At 38.6% G+C, this 24,685-nt stretch overlaps 1 protein-coding gene across 4 annotated transcripts in view; it reads right to left on the bottom strand.

Annotated features, from left to right (window-relative positions):
• Window positions 1-24,685, bottom strand: part of LOC117394466 (protein Jumonji-like) — a 144,854-nt gene that overhangs the window by 4,467 nt on the left and 115,702 nt on the right. For all 4 annotated transcript variants that reach the window (XM_059012758.1, XM_033992797.3, XM_059012756.1 and 1 more), the window contains 11 exons: window positions 23,579-24,632; window positions 17,426-17,913; window positions 13,859-13,951; window positions 12,566-12,684; window positions 12,290-12,360; window positions 11,028-11,142; window positions 8,499-8,604; window positions 7,254-7,436; window positions 5,209-5,339; window positions 4,528-4,711; window positions 938-1,045 (listed from right to left, as the gene is read on the bottom strand). In XM_059012758.1, coding sequence (XP_058868741.1) covers window positions 938-1,045; window positions 4,528-4,711; window positions 5,209-5,339; window positions 7,254-7,436; window positions 8,499-8,604; window positions 11,028-11,142; window positions 12,290-12,360; window positions 12,566-12,684; window positions 13,859-13,951; window positions 17,426-17,913; window positions 23,579-24,632 — 2,652 coding nt within the window. The remainder of the gene's footprint in view (window positions 1-937; window positions 1,046-4,527; window positions 4,712-5,208; window positions 5,340-7,253; window positions 7,437-8,498; window positions 8,605-11,027; window positions 11,143-12,289; window positions 12,361-12,565; window positions 12,685-13,858; window positions 13,952-17,425; window positions 17,914-23,578; window positions 24,633-24,685) is intronic.

Below are 24,685 nucleotides of genomic sequence, written 5' to 3'. Positions count from 1 at the left end.
TGTGAAATATCTTCAAGTCCGTCAAGCAGAGATGAGTTTTTCATAGGTATCGTGATATGAATCGTATCGTGGCTTGTGTAACGTATCGTATCATGACCTTAGTGTATCATCTCACCCCTACACGTTACGATACTATTAGTACCTTACGTATCCAGCACACACTTTACAAAAATAAATACATTTTTAAATTTACATCGAAACTTTTACAGTGTACGTGTGGCTGCAAGTAACACACATAACATACTTGCTACTTTTGTTTTCTGTTGGTATGTGTCAGACTGTCTTTGCAAAAGCAATTAGACTTCAAATTCTGAATGTTAACTACTGTAGTCCACATCTTGCATTTCGAAACACTTGAATCCTTCAGTATTTCTGAAAGCTTCTCACCCTTTTCCAACCAATCGCAGTTCATTTAAACTTTCTAGAGTACGAGTTTAATCATGTACCTAATTTTAGCGGTTTAGTAGGCTTCTGTTTATTTTCATCCTGTCTTTGGTGTCAGTACAACCAGGTTTTTTTTTTCGGTATTGGCAAGGGACTACTGTAATTTCCAGGTACAGTCTCAATAATGTTTCATTCCTGCTCTTCGCGTTATCACTGCATGTTGACGCTTCGTCTGTGACTGGCTGTTTGGGCTTCACAAAACACACACTTACATTTAAACATTGCAAATTGTGTTGCTCTTTCCACGAGTAGTCTACATATCTGCTTCTTTACCAGTCAGCTGTTAAACCACCGAAATATACTTATGCTGGTAAAGGCACGTGGTACGGCCATCCAGAGCTCTGGTCAGCCAGATAAATTCTAATATATCAGTTATACTGCATGGGTGTTGAGGTCCATACAGTTAAAGCACTTTCTAACGAATTTAAATAAATCAACTGATCAGGTTTAGTTCACATTTCTGAAAATCCCACACAGATAAAAAGTGAGTTACCTCATCGTATCGATACATCATCTTGAGCCCACGGCAGGACTTGTGCTTCTCCACATGGCGGAGAGCACACTCCAAACAAAACACAACGTTCTCGTTCTCCTGAACAACCTACACAGAAAAATTAGACAATGGTTAAATATCACATGATCACATTTATTCTGTAAAAAAGTGTTTTGTTTTTTTTGTTGCAAGGTTGATCTCCATTTCCTAACTGAGACCATAGCAAGTAAAATGCACGTCACTGTAAGCCGATCTCAGTTCACTATGATCAAAAACTATCTCGGGGCAGAATGTAAGGACATGAAGTAAAATGTAAAAAATCTGTATCTGTATTATTGATATGGCCAGAGTAAAACTTAACTTTTAATGACCACCAGTAATGGCACTTTTGAGAATCCGATTATGCAGCCAAATGTGAAGAAAACTTGTGTACTATCTATACAGCAGAAACCTATAGTCACATAACCTCAATGTGGTATCTTTACTAGGTGAAAGGTCAACATAATGGTCATGAAAAACATTCAACATGTAGCATTTTTATAACCCTGCAAATATGAGGCCTGCACCTCATATAATCCAAGGTACAAGGTTTTACTTCCACAAAAATGCAGAGCTATTGGCAGATTTAATAGCATTAGCTCCCCTCGCTAGGAGGCTTAACATGTGAAGCTACTTACATTTTTAGATCAGTAATTCAGCAACGTGCTGGTGACTCCAGCTTGAGCACGCTTGACTTGGCACTTAAGCATGTTACCCACGAACACCTCCTCAGATCCAGTAAACCACAACACCCAGAATAAGGTGCAGCACCAGACTAAGCTAATGGCTATCAGTTCCCTTAAGGGAACATCGGTTACATAAGTTCATTGTCAGATATGGAACCGACAGTCATTACCAGTGGGTATCCTATACCAAAGAAGGAGCAAGCCCATTGATAACATGCAAGGAATTACCTTCACAACTGGGACCCAGTGCCAGCCTCCAACATAGCCAGTCCAAAGCCAGGTTTGAGAGGGTCTGCCACATTGAGTATAAACTCTTGTACAATTATGAGGTCGCCTTACAGATCTCTCACTGGAGCCCCTTGAAATAGGGCCCAAGAAGTGGAAAAGCTCCTGGTGAAATGTTCAGTTACCATTGGCTGTGATTTGCCAGCAGCTACATAGCACACTTTAATAGCATCCCCAATCCATTTTGAGACTCCAGACAAGGCTTTCCCTCTAGAATTGGTCCCAAAACTAACAAGAAGTCACTCATCTTTCCAAAAAGCCTTTGTCCTATCCAAGTAAAACAATAAAACTCCCACTGACAGAGATTATGCAGTATACAGTAGCACCTCTACCTGACTGCTTAGAGACAGGCCGGGTTAGTTCTCAACATTGCCCTGCACCTAGACTCCCCTATAGAGAGACATTGTGGCAATGCCGACAATGCCTGCAAGTCCCCTGCTCTCCTGCCAGATGTCAAGGCCAGAAGAGCAGTCTTCACAGAAAGATACCCAAGCGAGATTGTAGCCACAGGCTCAAAAAGAGGCTTAGTAAGGCTACCCAACACAACACTAAATGCCCAGCAGGGAAGAGGGTCCTTCTTCAGGGGATGCAACCTCATTGCACCCTTGAGAAACCAGATAGAAAGCGGGTGCGCTTCTACACCAAACCCATCTACCTTTACACTGAAGGCTAAAAGGGCAAGCAGGTAAGCTTTAATAGTAGCAGGGGCCATACCTGTCCCATATCTGAAGGATTATCTTTGAGTGTAGCCGCCTCTCCATTGGGGAGGTTCGCTTCCTGGAGAGGGGATTTGCAGCAGTGTTCCAAACACCAGGGAGGTGTAGAGACTTGATGGCAATCCTGTGGCGATTGGCCCATGTAAGAAGTCGGTACACCTTGTGCCTCCCTGATGGTGCATGTATGCCACCACTGAAACACTGTCTGACCTCAATAGAACCGCCTTCCCTCACAAAGGCGGAAGGAAGTGTCTTGGAGTGAGACGAACCACTCAAATATTTATGTGAAGCTTGGTCTCCACTGGGGATTCCATACTCCTCCCCAAACAGTGGTGGAGGTGTCTGTGGTCACCACTTCCGTTTTATCTCATGATGCCCAGAAGGGAATACTGGGACAGATAATGAGATTCCCTCCACCATGAAAGGGCTTTGAAACAACTTCTAAGCAGCAACTATGCATTGGGGTGAGCTTGTGGGACTAGCACTTGTGGGTTGGAAAAACTTGGGAGGCTGCCACCATCAAGCTTAGGAGCCTATGAAAAAACATGACACTGTTACTGGAACCCAACGAAACTGCCGCAACACAACTGTGAATGCCCTGCACCCTGTTGGGAGGAACAAATGTTATAGCCCAACTTACATCTATCTGGATACCCAGAAACGGTATGCTCTGTGTTGGAGACAGGAGGTACTTTCCCATGTGTCAGACCCATGTCCTCTAAAATGTCAGAGAGTGACTTGAGTGGCCTGCTCCAGCTCCAAGCAGGACCTGGCTCTGATCAGCCAGTCGTCCAGGTAAGGATAGATGGTGATCCCTTGGCGACGGAGTGGAGCTGCAACTGTGTCCACACACTTTGGAAAGATGTGCAAAGCTAGAGCTAGTCTGAAAGGCAGAATATTGTATCGGTATGCCAGAAACGTCTCGTGTGGAATAGCATGCTTCTTCCTATTGGCATCACAAAAGCTTGTTTGCCTGTGTACTTTGACTTGTTCCAAAGCACTTGGAAGACTTGTCCTTATTCTGAGCTAGCAGCTTAAGCAATGCTGGCCCAAAGGTAAAACCCAGAGAGAGAAAGAGGCGCATCCATAATAACACCCTTTACCTGCTCAAAGCCTCAGGTCTGTGCCGCCCTCTCTAGGGATTTTAGTCCCATAAGTGCATTTATGAAACCCTGAAGGAGAGACCATAGAACGCACAGTGTTACTGTATATACTGGAGATAAAATACACACCGGCTGGTAACAAAAAACAGACATAACTGGTATAAAAAAAATGGCACCAGCAAACAAATTCGGTACCGTCTGGGCATAGCGTTAACGAGAGCCGAGGTACAAAAAAATTAAAAAATCAATACAACTAGTAAATGGTAACGAGCAAACAAGTGCACCAAACGGCCTTCGCTCACACCAAGCCCACCGCTCAATTTAGAGAGGCTGCAGAATGGGAGTCCAAGCCCTGGGTCCCGCAGAAAGAAAGAAAGAAAGAAAGAAAGAAAGAAAGAAAGAAGACACATATATATATATATATATATATATATATAAATAAATTGGAGTATACAGTAAACAGAGAGAAAAAAAATGAATAAAAAATGCGAGAAAATCAGGAAAAGAGCTAAAGCACTAATATAACAGGAATTCTCTCACCCGATCAAACACAGATCTACTCCTGGTGATGCAGAAAGCAGATCTGAGAAGCCGACAGTGAGTAACGTGGTAAAGTACCAAGTCGAACGTGCTTGCGCTGGACCCACCCTTGCATGCACCTTCTTGGAGGTTAAAAATATTTTACTGTAATGACCAATAAGCAGTCAAAGTAATAAACACAGACAGTTTTGGTTTTTGAATACAGTTTTAAAGACACTGACCATGGAAAGGTAACATAGGTGGAGGCACATCTGACACCGCCTCTCCGACGTCTCCAGCGCAAGCCACTTTCGAGGCTTTTTCTTCCCGTCCAGAGTCATCTGGTTGTTGTCAAGACTTCCGTAGCGAGCTGTGGAGAGAAGGCCTGCCTCAAACAGCTCCTGTCGTTCTTTCAACTCTATATCCCTGGGAGTAAAAAAAAATTACCGTTGCCATAACCCACATTATAAGTAAATATGTGCAGAATGTGTGACATTCATCCCCATATATCCACAGATTTAGAGACTCAAAATAATTAAGTTGATACCAACTTTCACAATTTGGTTAGTGGTTCTTCTAGATGTAAAATTGTAAATATGCCATTTCTATGTCCCCCGAATGATATACACAGTAAACTTACCTGTGTAAGCAGTTCTCTAGGTCAATGTAAAACATGTGAAATATCACTTAAAACTAGTGTATTGTATTATTTACACTGGTTATTTTAATGTAACCTTGAAATGATGTATTTCTAGTGTAAAAAGTGTTACAGGTGAGTCAGAGCGTAATCCACAATCCTATTCTTTGGGGCTTGAGACGGAATGTCAGGAGTATGAAGCCTCTTTGATCAATTGTAAATGGTACTTTATGTCAAATAAAACAAGAGGAATTTCATTTGGAATTTAAAAAGTGGTATTAATTACCTGAGCTCTTGAAGAAGTGAAGAGATTGTACTCAAAATCTGCCCATTCTCCCGTTTGGACTCTGCTGTTGCAATCTGGTATAGCAGTTTCTCCATCGAAAAGGGCTTAGCTATACGCCGACATTTTAGGTACTACAAAAGATCGAGATGATACAACGTTCATTTTAGAAAAAAATCAGCAACTCTTATTGGGGGAGATAGGGTGTTTGGCCAAAAGCTTTCATTTGAGGACATTTATCACATGAGACGGAGACACTTTCCAAAGTCAACAGTAGGAAAGAGTCAGGTACGATTGACTCCTGTTTCATTTGCTGTGATTTTCCTTAGTTTGGAAATCTCTGCCCTGGCCACATTTGGAAATTGAAAATGATTGCATTAAACAGCAAAGCCCCTGCAACCTGTTGCATAATTAAGGCTTAAGGATGCTTCAATAAAGAACTTGATTCATCTAAAAAATACATGTTACTAATAAAGTGAGGGTTTTTTGCCCTTGAAAAACATTGAAAAGGAGCAAATGTAATTATATGACAATGCATGTAGACATATACGGAGTAAGACAAAATATGTAATGAGCAATCAATATATTGGGTAATCATTTACATGGTATATATATATATATATATATATATATATATATATATGAGTAATGCAAGTCTGTATTTTAAGCTCGCAACAAGTACAAGACAGAAATATATTATATTATGTGTCCTCGTTAGGGCAATTTCTTTCATCGGTGTAAACTGGGAGCTTCCACAGCACAGGGGTTGAATACTTATGCAAGCAAGATATTTCAGTTTTTTATTTTTCTTAAATATTTCCCAACATAAAACCAATGTCACCTTACAATAATTGATTTTGAGTTTCAGTGTTTTAAAATAAAATATCAAACTGAACGAAATTTCAATGTACCATTTGTAATTCAGTAATATGACAGAATTGGTCAGGGGTCTAAATACTTTTGCAAGGCACTGTATACACACACACACATACATATTATGTATATATATATATATATATATATATATATATATATATATATATATATATATATATATATATATATACATATACATATATACACACACACACACATATATACATACACACATATACATACACAGACACACACTGTATAAGATTCATTTCCTGCTGATTTCTACAGGTTATGGAGAACAGTGACTTACAATTCCCTGAATGAAATTCACAAAATCCTTGCTGAGACTAATGGTTCTTATTCAGATATATACAACATGCACTGTATTATACAAGCATGGGCTCACATTTCCCTCATTGCACAGTGAGGCACCTCTCTACTGCCTCCACCATTGTATGAATTGGCACGTAGGAGAAATTCAACACAATGTCTGCCAAGAAAATGTGAATAAAGGCTGTAAGAGCTTGCTGTAACACACACAGGGTAACACTGACAGATTTTTCTTCAAAACATTAATCCTTTCTTCCTCAACTACAGCAGAAGCATTTACATGTCTCGGAACTGGAAGCCAAGCCCTAATTTTGTATAATGCTGGTGGCGCCCATCTCCATGAACTCAGACAACAACTTCTGCCTCCATTACCCCAGATTAACTAACTATTTCAGGCTTGCCGTAATGTGCCCAGTGTCAAAAAACATTTGGGGGTGTGTTCGTTTGTACAGGATATTGATTAGTCAAAATAATCTCTTGCAGGACAGCCAAACCATTGCACTGAAGAAAAGTCCTCTCAGCACATTCTGCTATGCAACCTGACCATTATCCTAAAAAATTAAATAAAGAAAAAGTCTACTGAGTACAAAGTCATCTTAGGTTACATGTACTGTTAGATTTTCATAGTTTCCATAACACTGAAAAGTCAAAGCTGCCAGCTTAACTGGTTTATAAGATATTACCAGTAGTAGGTGTGGTGGTGTAGGGTTTGCAAACCAAGACAATCTCCCCTTACGACAATCAATTTCCCTAAAAAAAACTCATGAGTTAAGCACTATCAATAGGTGTGCTATAAAGTCCTGGGTCATGTGTTGACCTGGTATCTATTTCTAAACACCCACCTTAGCAGCCTCATATCCTAGGTTCATCCAGTGGGTGGTAGCAAAGTGCACAGTTTCGGAAACATTGTACCCACAGCACACTTTTGACACAAAGGTTCCCGGGAAAGAGACAATGAACTCTCCGCTCTTCTGGACTGTACGATACACCTTAATTCCTTCCCGAATCAGCACCTCCGGGGAGATCTACAAGCACATACAAGTACAAGGGTCAATGCTGAGTGCAATGTGTTGTGTGTGTAAACGCCCTGTGGATTTGTCACAGTGACAAATTACAAATTGATGGGTAATACAGAATGCATTATTATAAATTATTAAGAAACCAACGTGCAGTTATCAAAAACGCTGTCCTCACAAAGGTAACACGAAATTCTCCTGTCAGGACACTGCACTATGATTGGCTATCATATTATTGTTACTAAAACAATGAATAATCCTCTCCCTACACCGAAACCCTAACCTTAAAGGTCAGTATCCTATTCTGCAGTCATTACACATCTAAAGTAGTTCATGTTTGGCAGTGAATAAGCGATTTTGTTACTTTAAAAAAAAAAAGTGACCGGAGGTGCTGACTTCCTCAGTTGTCCTGACAGGAACATTTTGTGGTACCTTTGTAAGCACTGCATCAGAAACTGAGGGGTCCTGAAGCAACAGAAAGACAATTCCAAAAAGATAAAGCTTTGCATCTTTACCTCTATTTTAATTTTTTTATACTCTCAACACCACTACAGGGTGTGTATTAAAAAAAAAAAAGTTACTCTTTTTATATTTGGTTTTAGTTGCTGTTAATTAGGCACAAGGACTGATGACGGCAAGTTATATATCTAAATCTATATCTAAATCTATATAATTCTGTATTATTTAAATTGATATGTCCCAGGACCGATACACTCGGATATATAAATTAAATTCTAACACCTATTTAAAACGTACACCAAGAAGAAAGTTAAGAATTCAACTTGGATTCTGACTGTTGTAATAAAACATATCCCAAGACCGTAACAATAAAAAACACACAGCAGTAAAATAACGCTCAATTAGACATGGTTTTGTGACACAAAGGTATTGAAATTGTAAAACAAGCAGCCACAAATAATAAAAAAAGCTCATATATTTGTGTCAGCTACAATTAAAATAGTGGTCTGACTTCATATGGATTCAACCGATGAGGGTTTTTACTTTTTCAAATTAAAAGGGACATCTAAATAGTGGATCTGTCTTTAAGCCAGCACCTTCAGGGTTTCTTACCATGATGTTGCTCTCAAGCATCTCCAGCCCTGGAGTCCCATTGGCCTGCAGCAGAGTGTGCACCACTTTGTCAAGTTTTTTGTTCTCCTCAGCAGGAATGCAATACCTATGGGGCAAACACGAGACTCAGTATCAAGGGCACAAGTGTCACTCGTGAGAGCTCCTGACAGGCACCGAAAGTCTCTGGGGTTCTCGACTAAAGACTTTGATTCCAGGTCCATGTGTAGAACACCAGGAGTCAAACGTCACTGTCTTATTTTTCCACCAATAAAGGTTGTTGACAAAAAGGATAAGGGATGAGGATTGGTGCAACACAGACACCCCAAACAGTGGATCATCATCAAAAGCAGTACACAATTCTTAATTCAAAAACATTTTGTAAGATTTTTAAACATCTTTCCTGAAATTCACATTTATTTTAAAATATTTAGATTTCAGAACATATTTCCCATCAGAGTTTACCAGGTGCTTGGCCTCTTTCCATCTGGTCGCCAAATGCAAGAAGGTGCTACCTACCTTTCCCAATTCATTTCTATCAGTCTCTCAGCCTTGTGTTTCCATTGGCTGTGCTGTTGCGGATATTACCTCTTACCCCCCCACATTGTCACACTCCTGAAGTGCGACAGAGTGTTTCTAATGTAAAGAAACAAATAGGAGTACACAAAGTATCACATTATTTTGTGAAATTACCACACAGCTAGATAGTTGCCTAGCCATGCACCAAACAGTGTGATTATTTCACAACACTACACACTTTGCTATGATTTTTATCCTATATGGTGTGTTTATGAATTTTAAACATTTAAAACGTACAAACTCTAAAGAAGTTGTTAAACATTTAATAATATGCCAGACGTATAACTGGTCATGTGACAAATGTCACCAAAACGCATATTCTTTTATGCATTAATTTTAGTAATTCATCATCAGTGGTCTGTCACGTATCAGACTGCTCTAGTGCCACAGTAAGGGCGGATGTTATAAAAAGGAAGGGGTTTAGCAATTGCCTCCAAGTAGCTTTTCTAATTGGTGCAACAGAAAGATTGACACTGGGGTGGGTTTTATTCTCGGTCGATATGGCGCTTCATTGGTGCACTGTGTGTGTGTTCTTGCCTGTAGTAGGCGTGGTATGTTGTCAGTTCCACGCTGGGGTAATAACGTTAATGACAAGCGTTATTTCTGAGTTTGTTCTATATTTAAAATGGCATCTCTAAACAAAGGAAGCCACGTTTGGAAGTAGTTTGAGGAACCGGCCGAGAAAACCAAACAAATTATGCCAAACAAAATTGCTGTACCACAAAAACACAAGTTCAATGCTTCACAATTTGAAATGAAAACATTCAGAATTATTGTGAATGGAGCTACTGATGGCAATAAAAAGCAAACATCCATAACAACATTTGCTATAGATTTGGCCAAACAGGGCGTGATCACTTTTAGTGCGTGTGAATCGTGAATGCTGCAGTTTTGAAATCGATGTAAGATTATCCCACTATTGTGCCAACCCAAAAAACAGTAAACAGCGAGGCTGGAAAAACTTAAGAAAATCGTGCTGCAGCTGTTCATATAAAGCTTTCAAAAAGGGAGAAAAAGGTGCAATTTTTGTTGTTAAATGAACCACACTATTGTAAAAACACTATACAATCCAAAAATGTGTTCAATAACATGTATGTATATAGTTCTATCTCCACTAGCAACTTTAATTACTTTAATATAAAATTTCAATACATACTTTGATGTGTACATGTTTTTTTTTTCTTTGTAGTGAAGTCTTTGCAATGTTAAAATGTTATTTGCTTATTCAGGGTTTATTTGCTTAAAAAATACTAACCAGGGCTGTCAGTATCAGAATGTAATATAAAAGAGTATGTGTGTGTGTGTGTGTAGATATGGTTTAAACGCTGACATTGCAAAGCCTTTAAATATTCCTAAAAATTTACCAAAAGCACATCCCTAGCACATTACCAAAAGCCAGCTGCCCAACGTTTCGATATGTTGTACATATCTTTCTCAAGTGAGCCTATGTTTGAATCAAAACATTGGAGGTATTTATAGGTTTTTGACGGCATGACAACTACATTCAAATCCATGATTTATTCTTACATGATGTAATGGTGTTCTATATATTGTGACATCATTTTTACTTCTATCTTTGAATCTGTATTAATTCTAATTAACACTACTTTATATAAACTTATATTTGTATTATATCATGAAATGCTGGCTCTGAGAATCAGTCTTGATTTGGCCTCCCCAGCACATCAGCATGCACAACTTTTGAATGAATTTTGTTTATTTATTTAAATGTTATATATTTATTGAAGTTAATTAGTTCATTCTTTTCTGTTGAGTGGCATAATCATGTTCAGTCTATTTATCCATTTACTTTCTTTTATTCTTCTATATATATATTCTCTCTCTCTCTCTCTCTCTCTCTCTCTCTATAATAAAACAAGATGATAGACCTAGTAACATCTGCCTCGGTAGCAGTTAAAGACAGGATAATGAATCACAGGACTGTATACATACCAAATGCAATCAGCACCAGTGTGTGAATAATCAATGTATGGAAGGCAGTTTTGGTCCCGAGACCAGCATGAGGTAGAAAAGACCATGCCAATGTTCAGCCAGGGAATGGTCACTCCTAGAAAGAGAAAAACAAACAGTATATTTGAAAACACAGTATATTTTTCAATGTATTTATTGTACTTTACTCGTCTATCTTCATCTTGGTAAGTAGCCAGGTTTTAGCCTTGACATCTGAGTTCTGAGTGCATGGTTTTTGTGAGTCCTTAAAATTAAGTTGGAGGTTCTACAGTTAGTGGGGTTCATACCACAGGGTTAAGCTCTACTATTTACTGTGCATGAAGTGTCCGACCTTTGACTTTATATGTATTTCCACTAGCTTTTTTTTCTAGGAGAAAAAAAAAAAGTGCAGCCTCTCACAACTATTTTAGATTACAAAATAAGATCTGCTAGCATTCCTCTCTGCCTGCCAATGGTTTAATTGAGGGGTGCTGGCCTTTAAATGAAGGGACACATGGCCGAAATTACTGCAGTTCAAAGCAAGATTTACAAAAGGTCCCTGTGGGGCTGAAGAAAATGTGAAGTTCTAACAGGAGGGCGTCCCATGTAATGAGGAACAGTTGAGAGGCTCAGTTTCGCTCAGAGTGGTGCTAAGGAAAAGGGAAAAAGGCTTGTTTATGGGCCGTTTGAAATCCTATCCTTGAAATGTTATACCAAGGTTTTTAGTGCATATGACTTAATATTTCAGCACCATTCATAAGCAATCAATACCAGACAGGGGAGAAGAAAAAATAAAAACATAGCACACACACTACCCCTAGTTTGTCTTAATTTTAGTCCACACAGTTTCATCAAAACTGGATGGATCAGGTCACCAGATGTCAGCATTGTGAAATCATAGGTCACCATGACCTACGCATTAATTGTATGCATAATACATTTAAAATGTTAAATTGGAAAATTATCTAATTTTAGTCAGTGTGGAATTTTTTTTTGTAACAAAAATCTATATGCAAATTTGGTCCAATATGGTCAAACTTCTAACCCAACCAATTAGAGGGCAGTAGGTCGCCATGATTCTGAACCTCAAACTTCTGCAAAGGAATGTCTTTACCAAGTCTCTCTACAATTGGATGAGTTACTCCTGAAGACATAGATAAACATTAAAAGTATGACATACATATGTACGTACATATTGGCAAATCCTCCCTGTCCCCCTGCGTTCAGAATATGCTTCCCCTGGGGGGAAATACAGGCAGTCTTACCAGGTACAGCACCAAGATGTCGCAAGATGGATCCTGAATTATTGGGAAGGACTGTGAGGTTCCATCCATGCCTGTTGGGGGGGGGGGGGGGGGGGGGGGGAAACAAAATAAGGCATACTTTAATACACATACCATGTCTTTATGTACCTCCAGTATGTTATTAGAAAAATAAATAACAAAATGTAAATGTAACTTCATAAAACTTACTCTTTAAAATGTATTACAAAAAAAAACAGCAAAATCTTTCAGGCAAATTTGCCTTAAATGGAACCTTACTTTGAAAACGGCTCTGACTTGCCCACAGGGAAGCCACTTCCATGTGTGTTTGTATCCACTTTCCCATGGTGCACTGCCACATGACAATCCTTCTGCTCCACTATCCTCCAGTATTCTTGCTGTAATTAGAAAGAGATCATTAGGTAAACATACTAGAATTGATTTTTATATGAAAAATTCAAAATATATAAATATCTTAATTTAAGCAAAATGTAAATGCAAAAAAATAAATGGAATTTCAATGATATACCGAGAGATTAAAAACAATGTGGCACTGAAATGGTTAATGTTCACTGGACACCACCTGCAAAGGAACTTTATTGATAGAATCAACTGAGTACCACCTATAAAAACCCTAAATGAAGCCATGCAGTCTGTATCGCTGATCTGGCTTGAATTTAAAACAATGCATCAGTGAAAGGGTTAACTTTTACTGGACAAGACTGGTAATGGAAGTTAATTCAGAAAATAAATACAAAAATACATCTGTGTACAAAACATTAAGATAACAACTGAAAAGTACATTGCAGCTGTAAACACTAGTCACATGACCTCAATATGGCAGTCAATTTCATTCAGACATTTCGCAGGAAAGGTTTATGTAACCCTGCAAATCTGAAGTCACTACCTCATAACATATGAAGGTTGAGATTGTAGAGAAGGCAGCTTTGCAAACAAATGTCTGGAAAGGGTTAATTATTCCTGTGACACCAAGGGTGTCACGTGTGCAGAGTATGAAGCCAATAGCTCGAAGCATTACGTCCAATACTGTCCTTTGCTAAAATCACTGGTACATCACCTCTGTTACCAAATTAAATTTGCTATAACCCCAATATTACATTGAAATGAATGTTGGGATTTTCATTTCAAAATCACACACACAGTACTGGTATTTAATTTATTTAAGATCTATCTAAATCTGGGACCCAGAATCTAAGTGGAGGCATCCCCACTGGGTCCCAACAATTCTGTGCAGCTTTATAAATGAAAATCCTTGTTCATCATAATTTGTGCATTCCAGGATAAGAAACCACCTGCCACCAAGCACCTACCACGAGAGGTATATATAGGAAACCACATTTCAGATGTGTCATTCGCATGAATAAGTGTTATTCCAGAGAACCGATGTATACAAAGATGTGTGGTACATATGGCACTTGTTCCCATAAATATAAAAATGTATGTCAACAGACAGCAATACTGGCAACAAGCAGAGGATGAAGTCTTTGGGTGCTCAACACATTTGCAATTGAAAGAGGAACGAATGGGAGAACAGGCTTGTTGCCTGCTTACCTCAACATCTGCTACCCCTGGCTCCTTGTTAAAGCACATGTTCATGGTGTTTCTGGCTGTTCTGTAGAATGTAGTTAAAGATACCGATCTTCCCTACAAAGCAACAAATAAATGTTGGCATTAGGATCATTGTATTACAGGTGCGTTTCAACTACTTTGCGTTCTGTGAGGATGCTTGGGAGCTCTTAACACCTTGTAGGATGTTCTGTACACAGTTTCATAATGGTGGTGGAACAAAACAGTCAGTTTTCACTGTATTTCACTTCTGTTAGAAAAGCTTGGCTTTTAAGTTCCAAAAAAAACTAATTCATAAAAGAAAGGCTGTTTTAAAAATGTAGCCTATATGTGATCAGTTTTCCTAAAACTACATGAACGGATAGTAGCTACACCAACTTAGAAATAGATTCTAAATGGCAAGACATATTTTATAGGTTACTGCTAGATCAAGATGTCTCTGTGAATGAGGTGCTCGCATCTCAGTTGACTAATCCTGAATAAATAACCTCTAATAAATACAAAATACATCAATTGAACATTCTTGCATTGGCGGTTTAAATGTAAAACACATTTTTTAAAAAATAAATAAAAATAAATAAATGTATGTATGTATGTATGTATGTATGTATGTATGTATGTATGTATGTATGTATGTATGCATGCATGTACACACACACACTTTTTAGGGTATGTCTGATTCCATTATGAAAAAACACAAGTCAGTATTTGATTACACGTTAAATTAAACAGATCTGTTTAGAAAAGTATGTACAGTATTTACAGGTAGGCATATCATAGAAAGTGTTTCTTTCAAAGAAAATTACTAAATTCAATTAACCCTATGTACAGTTAAAATAGCTGCAAACACAAGTGGCTAATAAACCATGAAACAGTTGATTTATTACTGTGTTCTCTTTATATATTAAAAAAAAGTATCCTCATGCTTTGAAATGGAGATGCTGGTTTACCCATGTTATTGTTTATAGTTGTCGAGATTGGAAATTCAGAGTCAGTGTGCTGGTATTGTTAATGCAAGCTACGAATATTTAATTTATTTATGTTAGTCTTGTGTAGTGTAATGAATATGAACAGTGTCCATTTGTTTTATTCAAAATGAATGGATTACACTATGTAACACAATTTTTGTTCCTGGGTAGTAAGTGTTATTTCCTAATTGCTTATGCCTCAAAAGTGTAGAAAATGGCTATTATTCCCCACAAACTTTGCTTTTGTGACCAGGACAGTGATATTTTGAAATTTACCTATTTCCAATGAGAAAACGGGCGAATGTGTCTTTTCGTTCACATAAAGTCAGAAAAAAACGGCTTGGAACAGTTTTGTCGCAGTGGTTTGGTGCTTCCTGGGCAATCACGAGGCCAAAAACTATGTGGAGCTGGTTGAGACTCTGGTGAAGAACTATGGCACAATGGGCTGTAGGATGTCCCTCAGAGTCCATATCCTTGATGCTCATCTTGATAAATTCAAGGAGAACATGGGAGCGTACTCAGAGGAGCAAGGCGAGCGCTTCCACCAGGATATACTGGACTTTGAACGCCGCTACCAAGGACAGTATAACGAGAACATGATGGGAGACTACATTTGGGGGCTGATTTGTGAAAGTGATTTACAGTAAACCTCAAAAAACTACTCACTTCTAAATCTTTTGTAGTCATTTTTGTATTACTTTAGTATAAATACATGTTAATTTGGATTCATATGTTGTTTTTTTCTGACTTTATGTGAACGAAAAGACACAAATTCGCCCGTTTTCTCATTGGAAATAGGTAAATTTCAAAATATCACTGTCCTGGTCACAAAAGCAAAGTTTGTGGGGAATAGCCATTTTCTATACTTTTGAGGCATAAACAATTAGGAAATAACACTTACTACCCAGGAACAAAAAAAAAAAAAAATTGTTACACGGTGTTATTATTATTATTATTATTATTATTATTATTATTATTATTATTATTTACGTCAAATAAAACAAAAACAGCTTCTTTTTTTAACTAGACATTACTGGTTCCTCTGTAAACTGATGAAAGGGAATACAGGAACTCAAAACTGCTTGTTAAAAGTACAGTCAGTTACAGTAACATAGTGAACACCACTATGGCTACCTCAAGTGTGTTTAACAAAACATGGTTACAATAAATAAATAAATAAATAAATAAATAAATAAATAAAACTTGCATGAAGGGATGTGATCAAATAATGGCAGTTTCACTTTGTAAGATGTTAAAACAAGGTTAGTTTAGCACTATAAGCAAGCAGAAAACACTGAAGCAGAAGCAAACCAGGCAATTCTGAACCTTACTTCAACCATATTACATACAGTTATTATTCATTGTCCACTGACACCAAACATTTATAAATCAAGTACAAACATGGGCCTAAATTATATAACCTGGCAGAGACTACCTGCATTTATTTACAGCTTGTCTGAAAAGGTCGTATTTAGAGGTTCAGTTTTGATATCTTTAAAAGCAAAAAAAAAACAAACACACACAACATAAGTTTTTTACCCTCCTGTTGATACCTGCAATCTGTCTGTCTAATGCTCAAATCTTAAAATGAATCTCTGCCAGCATAGCATGCCAGTCATTCAGCTCCAGGTCCATATATTGTATCACACTACAAATCTCCCTGTTCGATATCTTTCACACATAGCCACAGCACTGTCACATTCATTCAATTGTATTTTTGGTTTGGTTTGGTTTCCTGTTAAAGTGGGCACATTGTACTGGCTGTCACTTCGTCTTGTACTGCTCCTGTGTGCAGTTCTGACTGGAAGAGGTTGCTCACTGCCTGCAATCAGTGGTTGGTTACGGTGCTTATTCACCGACACCTTTACGATGGCACAATACAAAATTTTTCTTTATGACTACAGTACCCCTTGATTTGCTGTTTGCAGTCTGGGATACAGATACTCCGACTAGGCCGACACCCAGTATCATGCCTCTTCCAAAGTAAAATTCTATCCATTTAATAACCAACTACCTTAGGCTAATGTACAGTAAGACAGTCGGTGAGCTCTTTATCATGCAGTACCTACTTTATATCCCGAACCAACTAAAAATGTAGTGGAATGAAGATGTTTCAACAAGAAGTTTAGACACTTTGACTTAAAGGAGAGCTGAAAGTGTTCATTAAAACTAGTTCCGCTTTTCTGCTGCTGAAGATCTTTTGATTCTATATATATATATATATATATATATATATATATATATATATATATATATATATATATATATATATATGACACACACACACTGTATGTAACATGCAGACATCTAAAGTTCCTGCTGAAGGTACTTCTTGGTACCTATTCACTTCATGTGCTGTAGTTTAAACTCAAATGGTACTCCAGCTGCAATTATACCATGCGACCAACAGTAGCAGTTAATAAGCAAGTGAACAACCAAGTGTTTATCTGGCCAATAGAATGAGATACAAGTAATAAAGCTAAAAAGTTTTTTCAAGCCTTTCATTCTCAGTAATTGTATCTGCTTAAAAACATATTTTTGAAAACTACTGAAAACCACAGAGTACACAGGTGACAACACCTACCTTATATACACATTTGTGCTGGTCGCTTAGAACTCCATTATCTTTATCGTTCTCTTTCTTTTCCTGAGCAAACAGTCGCCGTCGGCCTGTTTTCAACTGAGTGTCCAGCTCTTTCAGCTTATTGCGAAAGCCGTTCTTGTGCACCACACCGTTGATGAGTCCGTTTTTGGGCTCAAACCTGGGCAACGACTGGCAATTGTGGGTGTTCTCCGAGTGTCCCTCCAGAGGGCCCTTCCTCTTCTCCAGGTTCTCCTTCTCAGCCAGGACCTCCTTCTCCAGCTGCCTGTGCTCCTCGGGAGACAGGGAGTCGTATGACAGCAGGTACTGGCAGTAGGCCTCCTGCAGTTTGGCCAGTCGGTCCTGGGCAGACTTGGGAATACGCAGCATGTCCGCCAGCTTGTTCCACTTCTTGAGGTCCGTCACCTGCTGCATTCCGCCCATGTCGTTGATCAGCTGGAAAAAGCGAGCCAGGTCCAGCTCACAGCCTCCTAATGAGGGGTGAAGGGAGGAGAGAAGAAAGAAGTCAGGCTTCTGTATTCACTTTTAAGGTAAGTTACAGTATAGACAAAATGTTTTGTCAAATGCTTTAAGAGTTGAGACGAATGACTGCAAAAGTGTACCATATACTTCAGTGATTTGTTCATTTGGACACAAATCCACCAATAAAACAAAATAGGGTAGGAGGGCAAGGCAATTTCCCTTTTCTGTTGAGCTTTTAGAGCTTGAAAATGACACATATAAACTCCAGTAACGCTTTACATTGTGTGGCATAAATTAATATTAAAGAGATATGCAATTGCATATTAAAATGAATGTTAAAATAATATTTAATAAATATGCAATAGCTGGTTTCTTGCTAAATGTTGATTGAAAATGTAATTGCATATCACGTCCATTTATATTACGTTTTGTTACCCTTGAAAATATGTAAATTTCTGACTTAAATGTTAATGGAAAGTAACAAGGAATAATTGAACGTAAATTTAATATCAATTGCATATCTATTAAATTTAACATTAATTTAATATGCAATTGCATATCTATTTAATATTAATTTATGCCACACAATATAAAGCATTATCTTAACTCCTTGTCCTGCATCTATTATTAGGTATTAATGAAACACCACTTGCTTGATATTATTTTAATAAGTCAAAAGATGCTTGTACTTCAAATTCCTCTTTAAAAATATTGCCGGGGGGGGGGGGTGCATATCTAGCTTCAAAAGACTAAGCTGCTTAATCTCATGGTTCCTGATTAGAGGATGCCCCAGCAGTACCAGTACATTGAAAAATACCAATGAGCATCTGTACCATGCAATTAAACAATGGTTTGTTTATAATACAGTGGCAATTTTCAGACACTGGTATTACCGTACTTAAATTCCATAGTCGCCAGTAAGTACCAGTACCTTACTAACTATTTGCTTAATACTTTCAAGAGGCAATGACTCGGATCAAGTCATTGGTACCTACACTGGGTACCCCAATGCATCACCCCTTATCTGAAATGTGGAATGTCACACCTTGCTGGTTTTCCAAGTTCAGCTGGGATTCAAAAAGCTCAACTTGTTGGACTAAATTGAGAAAGCTTCTGTAGAAATTCATGCAACAAGATCAGAATCGCTAAACAGTTTTACACATAGGCACAGAGGTACTTTTAAAAAACCACAGGGGATATTTAATACATTTATTTTAGTCTTGTTATTTATGAATGAAATTACTCAAATTCTTCATCCTGGAACAATGACACTAACATTGTTACAATACATTAGGTCAGCCCGCATAATATCTATTACATTTAAAATGCATGTTCTTGTCCAAGAAGCTACATGTATTGCATATGCTGACATCCCATTATTTTATTTCAACCCAGGCCAATGCAGTGCTCCCTATGGGCCCCCAATCAGGTTACTGTAGTTACATTGGCACAAGCAGCACCCGGTCCTGCAAACTCCCAATCACATGACTCTGTTCCTTCACTGGATGAGACACTGGGGACCCAAACTTCACATACCTTTTAAATATATATTTACTTGAATAAAAATGTAGTTACTGCTGGTGCAGGGGCAAAAAGCCTGAGTATTTTCATTTTATTTTCAGTGGGTGGCATCCACCTTGAGAATCACAAGAAAGAGTCTAAACTTGTCACAGAATCACTCCAGTTCTACAGCAAAAACCGATACAGATAAGGTCCAGGAACTAGGTTTAGTTAGAGAAGAATGCAGTCTCCAAAAGGTGCTTCTCCACACTCCTAAAATTATTCAGCAAGAACCAGTCGTAACTGTATAACTTCTCTTGTGCGTAACTATACAGTTAGACACTGTACTTGGCATTGAAACAGAGAAGATGGGAGTATAAACTCAAAGTGAACTGTACAGCAATGTCAGCCTACTGTAATCCCTCATTATTAGCTGTTGCCAAGACAGAACCACAAGGTCCCACTTCCAGACACTTATAAACAACATAGCTGTATCTGCATTAGCTACTCACTGTATGTACTGTAGTAATACACCGCTACGCAGTCTGTTATCTGCTGCAGTATCTATACAAACATGCCTACAAGACACAAGACACTCCATTTTATTTTTATACACAAGACCAAAGTCTGGTTACTTTCATAATAAACTTACAGTTTGCTGTAATAACCAAGTGGTGTGCTAATGGAAACTTGGCTTAATGTCTTGCAGCTCTCATGAGAGACAATGTTAATCAATTAAGTGAACAGGCCTTCAGTTACTCTACAGACAAAACAATTGGAGATGACTTGCATCAATCCTAAACAGCTTATTCTCTACTTGCGCTGACCTAAATTAAACACAAGGCGTTGTATGCTTTTAATATTCAGTAACATGCTTCAGGCATCTTAAGCCAGACAGGAAATGATAAACAAAAAGCATAAGAAGAAATCCTAAAAGAATACAGATCTCAGATTTAAGGTTTTTTTTTTGTTTTGTTTTTTTAACTTTCTAAATAAATAAGACTGAGACTACATGTTTACAACACTTCTGCATATATGCAATAGACTATAAATATGGATAAAATAACTTCACTGTATAGTTACTACTGTACAAACACAAAGGCCTACCGTACATCTATATTGCACACACATTTCTGATCTCATATATATATATATATATATATATATATATATATATATATATATATATATATATATATATATATATATATATATATATATATATATATATATACACACACACACACACACACACACACATTTGAGAACTCATTCGCTCAATCATACAAGGAAATGACTCGTGGTGCAGAATGAAGTCGTAGGTCACCATTTCCAAAGGATACGGCAATTGGCAGGCCCATTTCTGAGATTAATCTTCAGCCTCAATGTCCTGGAGCCACTTGAAATACATTACCTGATGCCATGCAATTTACACTGAATTGTTCATTTCATATCCAGATAAAAAGTCATACTTGCGGAAGTGTTTAAAGCAAAAGCCATAATTATCTGTGCGGTGAAATCCAGCTTGCACACCAACTCACAATTTGCCTTCAGCATTGTATGTTTAGCAGAAATTTTTGTGGAGTAACTATCAGGAGGTAGGGCTTCTACGATTCCATTCCTCATTATATACATCGATATAAATACTGGATAATCGATTCAATAATTATATTTTGTAACACGCATAGTTAATAACATTATTTAAGTTTATCAACGAAACTGCACCAAACGCACTGCCTTGCTATTTACAGTATTTCTGCCAGACAAGCACCTGATGTGCTGGTCCCATTCTACCAGCGAATCAGTTTTGAAAATGCTTTGTAAGTACGTCTGTCTGTCTCTGTGTATTTGATGTAAACAAAAATAAAGCTTGCCACCTTGGATCCAGAGCAGGACAACAGGCTTGTATTCCAAGTAATCAGCCTGTAAATAAATTATGCACATTGAAAACTGACTGTATATAGGTTTGCGCTTCTTTGGAGTTTCAAAATGAACTGCTTTATAATGAATATTTAACAATATTCAATAACGTTAAATGAATAAACGATCAGTGATGTTAAACACAATTTTGGAGTAACGAGCAGCTTGGCCTATAGCAGGTATGCATGTTGTGGTAAGAATCAATTTATTTATAGTATTTATTTATTTATTTATGTATTATTATTATTATTATTGGCAGGGATTTCCACATTGTGTTTCACAGATAATGAAGGTTAAATGGTACAGTATTAACAAGATGCAATGCGTGATGCTGCAGCTGTCACGGAATAAAAAGATGGTTTTCATAAACTAATGTCTAGTTGATATAGATTACATTCCAAAACACTAATCTGTTTGCAATAAATATTTTAGTAACACTCCTGTAGTATGTTAAACTTGCTTTAGGCTTGTTGCAAGTGTTGTTGTGTTTATTTTTTCTTTTTTTCTCCTGATGCTATCAAGGCATAATTACCCCTCGCATTCATAAGCTTTTACTTAACAGCAATGATATTAAAATAATCATGTCAGGGGGGAGAGGAATGCAGCGAAAATGTATGTGGGCAGTACAATCGTCAATATTTATTCAAAATGATTATATTTGTGTGCCCAATTAATGGATTGCTATTTTGAGGCTTAACCGACAGCCCTTATGCAAAGGTTATGCAAACTGCTACATTATTTTTACACAGAAAAAAACACATGTATTCAAACTGCTCCTAGTCAACACCAAATCTAAATTATTCTGTTTTAAAACATTTCTGCAATGTCACCCTTTGATATGTTTTTTATTTAGTAAATCACCACTTATTTTATTATTTTCTCCCAATTTGGCATTTCCAATTATTTTTAGGCTCAGCTTACCTTAACCACCCCAGGACTGACTCGGGAGCGGCAAAGACGAACATACGCTGTCCTCCAAAGCGTGTGCCGTCAGCCGACCGCTTTTTTTTCCCACACTGCACTCACCGTGCAGCCAACTCAGAGCAACAGCATCAGAGGACAACGCAGCTCCGGGGAGCTTACAGACAAGCCCGCAGGTGCCCGGCCAGACTACCGGAGTCGCTGGTGTGCAGTGAGCCAATTGTACGGCGCCCCCTGGGAGCTCCCGTCTACGGTCGGCAACAGAATAGCTTGGACTCCAACAGGCGAACTCCAGGATATAGGGCACATCCTGCACTCCACTCGGAGTGCCTTTACCAGGGAGCCCCTTACGCTTTGATATGCTGATTACTTCTACGAATCATCTAACTAAAAGTGTCTGTGTGGCTCTGAAGAGAAGGAGTGCGGGGCAGACATATTGTTGATTAGCGAAACCACAGTGTGTGCTACGAATCCACAAAAAAAAACTGTTGATTCATCAAAGTTCTGGGTTCCTAACACGGTCTTTGGTGGATAAAGCAATCCACAACAAAGGATGGGTTTAAGCAGGACAGTACCTGTATGTTTATTTGTTCCGCAGTGTCTCTTTTCCACAAACATCACCTTTCTAATTTTTATTTCTGGACGGATTCAGGAACAGCAATTTCAAAATCACTTAATAAATTCTCAACTTCTCCATTTCTTTCCTGGCTTTAACCACTGTTCAGAACAAGCTTACAGCCCACTTACATTTTGCTGGTGTACTTCTCAAAACTGATGACTGGCAATGATATTTAGGTCTTCATCTGTTTTAGGTTCAGCAAAATGCTCAATAAAACTTTCCTCTCCGTTCTCGGTTCACATGCCTTTGTTTTTTTTAATTTTTATTTTTCTAATGCCACTTTTATGTTCTACATCTAAAACATAATAATATTTGCTACTATCTTCACTTACAACAGACAGTTTTGTCTGTGTTAGTGAGATTTCAAACTCAAACTCTGAGGAACAAGACAACATACCCACAATGTGAGAGACAAACATTAACTGTTTGAACTAAGTAAAAAAAGAGCAAAAACTAAATCCAATGACCAAATTAGCAATCCACTGAATCTTGCCATTAGCTCTACTTGAGGAGTTCCCTGGTTTGTGCTTGCAGTTTTAAAAGACCTTATTTATTAATACATGCATATTTTTTCACTGTAAAAACAAACCATTTCACAACCTCGATCTGAAGATAATTCAAGGAGCGACAGTATTTTTAGTGACCTTAAATGTAACGGACCCCACATAATACTTATTCAGTGGGTGGAAAATGGAAGACAGCTGCTGCCTTACCTATGAGTGGGGGCTCCTCCATGGTAATGCCCTGAGAATTGAGGTGCTTTTTGATACAGGCCAGTCGCTGCACATTGGGCCCCCAGCGTCTGCCCAGCTTGTGAATGTACTGCACCTTGGTGACGAAGCGCATCTCATCGCTCAGTTTGCACTCTGGCCGCCAGTCTTGTGGGGGAACCACCCTGCAGAGGCCATAGGGCTCTGCCTGCTCCCGGATTGACTCAATGTAAACCAGAGGGTCCTGGAACTGCTTGTGGGTTGGCCTGAAGACTGGAGCCTCACTAATCAAGGACCAGCCTGACTTGCTATTGCCCCCTTTCTCTTTCTCCGCTTTGGGCTCAGGCAGCTTGTGCAGGGAGGACTCTGTTACTGAGGTAGAATGGTTCTCTCTGGGGACGCTCTCCGTTTTGTGGTGTGCTTGTTTGCTAGGAGTCTGCCTGCTTGCCGATGCCCTTTTGGGCCTCTGCCTTTCTGAGCTGGGCTCTGGGCACTCTGGGGCCTTCAGGTACCCATTCAGCAAGGCCTTCTCCAGATTGGCTTTCCTGCTGCGGGTCTCAGGTGAGCGCACATGGAGCTTGGCTTTCTTGGTGTTGGACTGGAGCTGCTTCCCACTGAGGCCTGCCATCTCCAGCCGCCTTTTGGAGTTGCGCAACCCCTCTCGCACCCGCATGCCCTTATCCTTGGCGCATAGCCGTCTGTTTAGCCTCCCATTGAGACGCACACAACCACTCCTTGCTGTCTTGTGCAACCCATTGGATAATAGCACCTGTTTACGTGTTTTTGCATGGCTACTTTCTGCTTTTCCTGAGTTTTCGTGGTGGTGGTTATTGTGGTGGTGGTTATTGTGGTGAACCGCTGTGGGTTTACTGTGGTTCAGTTTGGTTTCCTTGACCAGTTCTCGCTTTGCTTTGGTGTAGGCAATGTGCCCCTTGGTCGTGGTGGCTGTGTATTTCACAGTTTTAGACGGCGAAGGTCGGAACTCTCTCGTCTTTTTGGCACTGGGTGGGTGTGCGCCTTGGGAAGAGGCCCGTGTATATCCATTCACTTTCGAAACCTAAGGGAAAGGAAAATAAAGATAGTATTACTTAAAGAAAACTACCTGGAAGC

Source organism: Acipenser ruthenus, chromosome 3 (genome assembly GCF_902713425.1).
Source record: "Acipenser ruthenus chromosome 3, fAciRut3.2 maternal haplotype, whole genome shotgun sequence".
NCBI lineage: Eukaryota > Metazoa > Chordata > Actinopteri > Acipenseriformes > Acipenseridae > Acipenser > Acipenser ruthenus.
The sequence above is the reverse complement of the archived record's forward strand: the minus strand, read 5'-3'. Positions and strand labels throughout refer to the sequence as shown.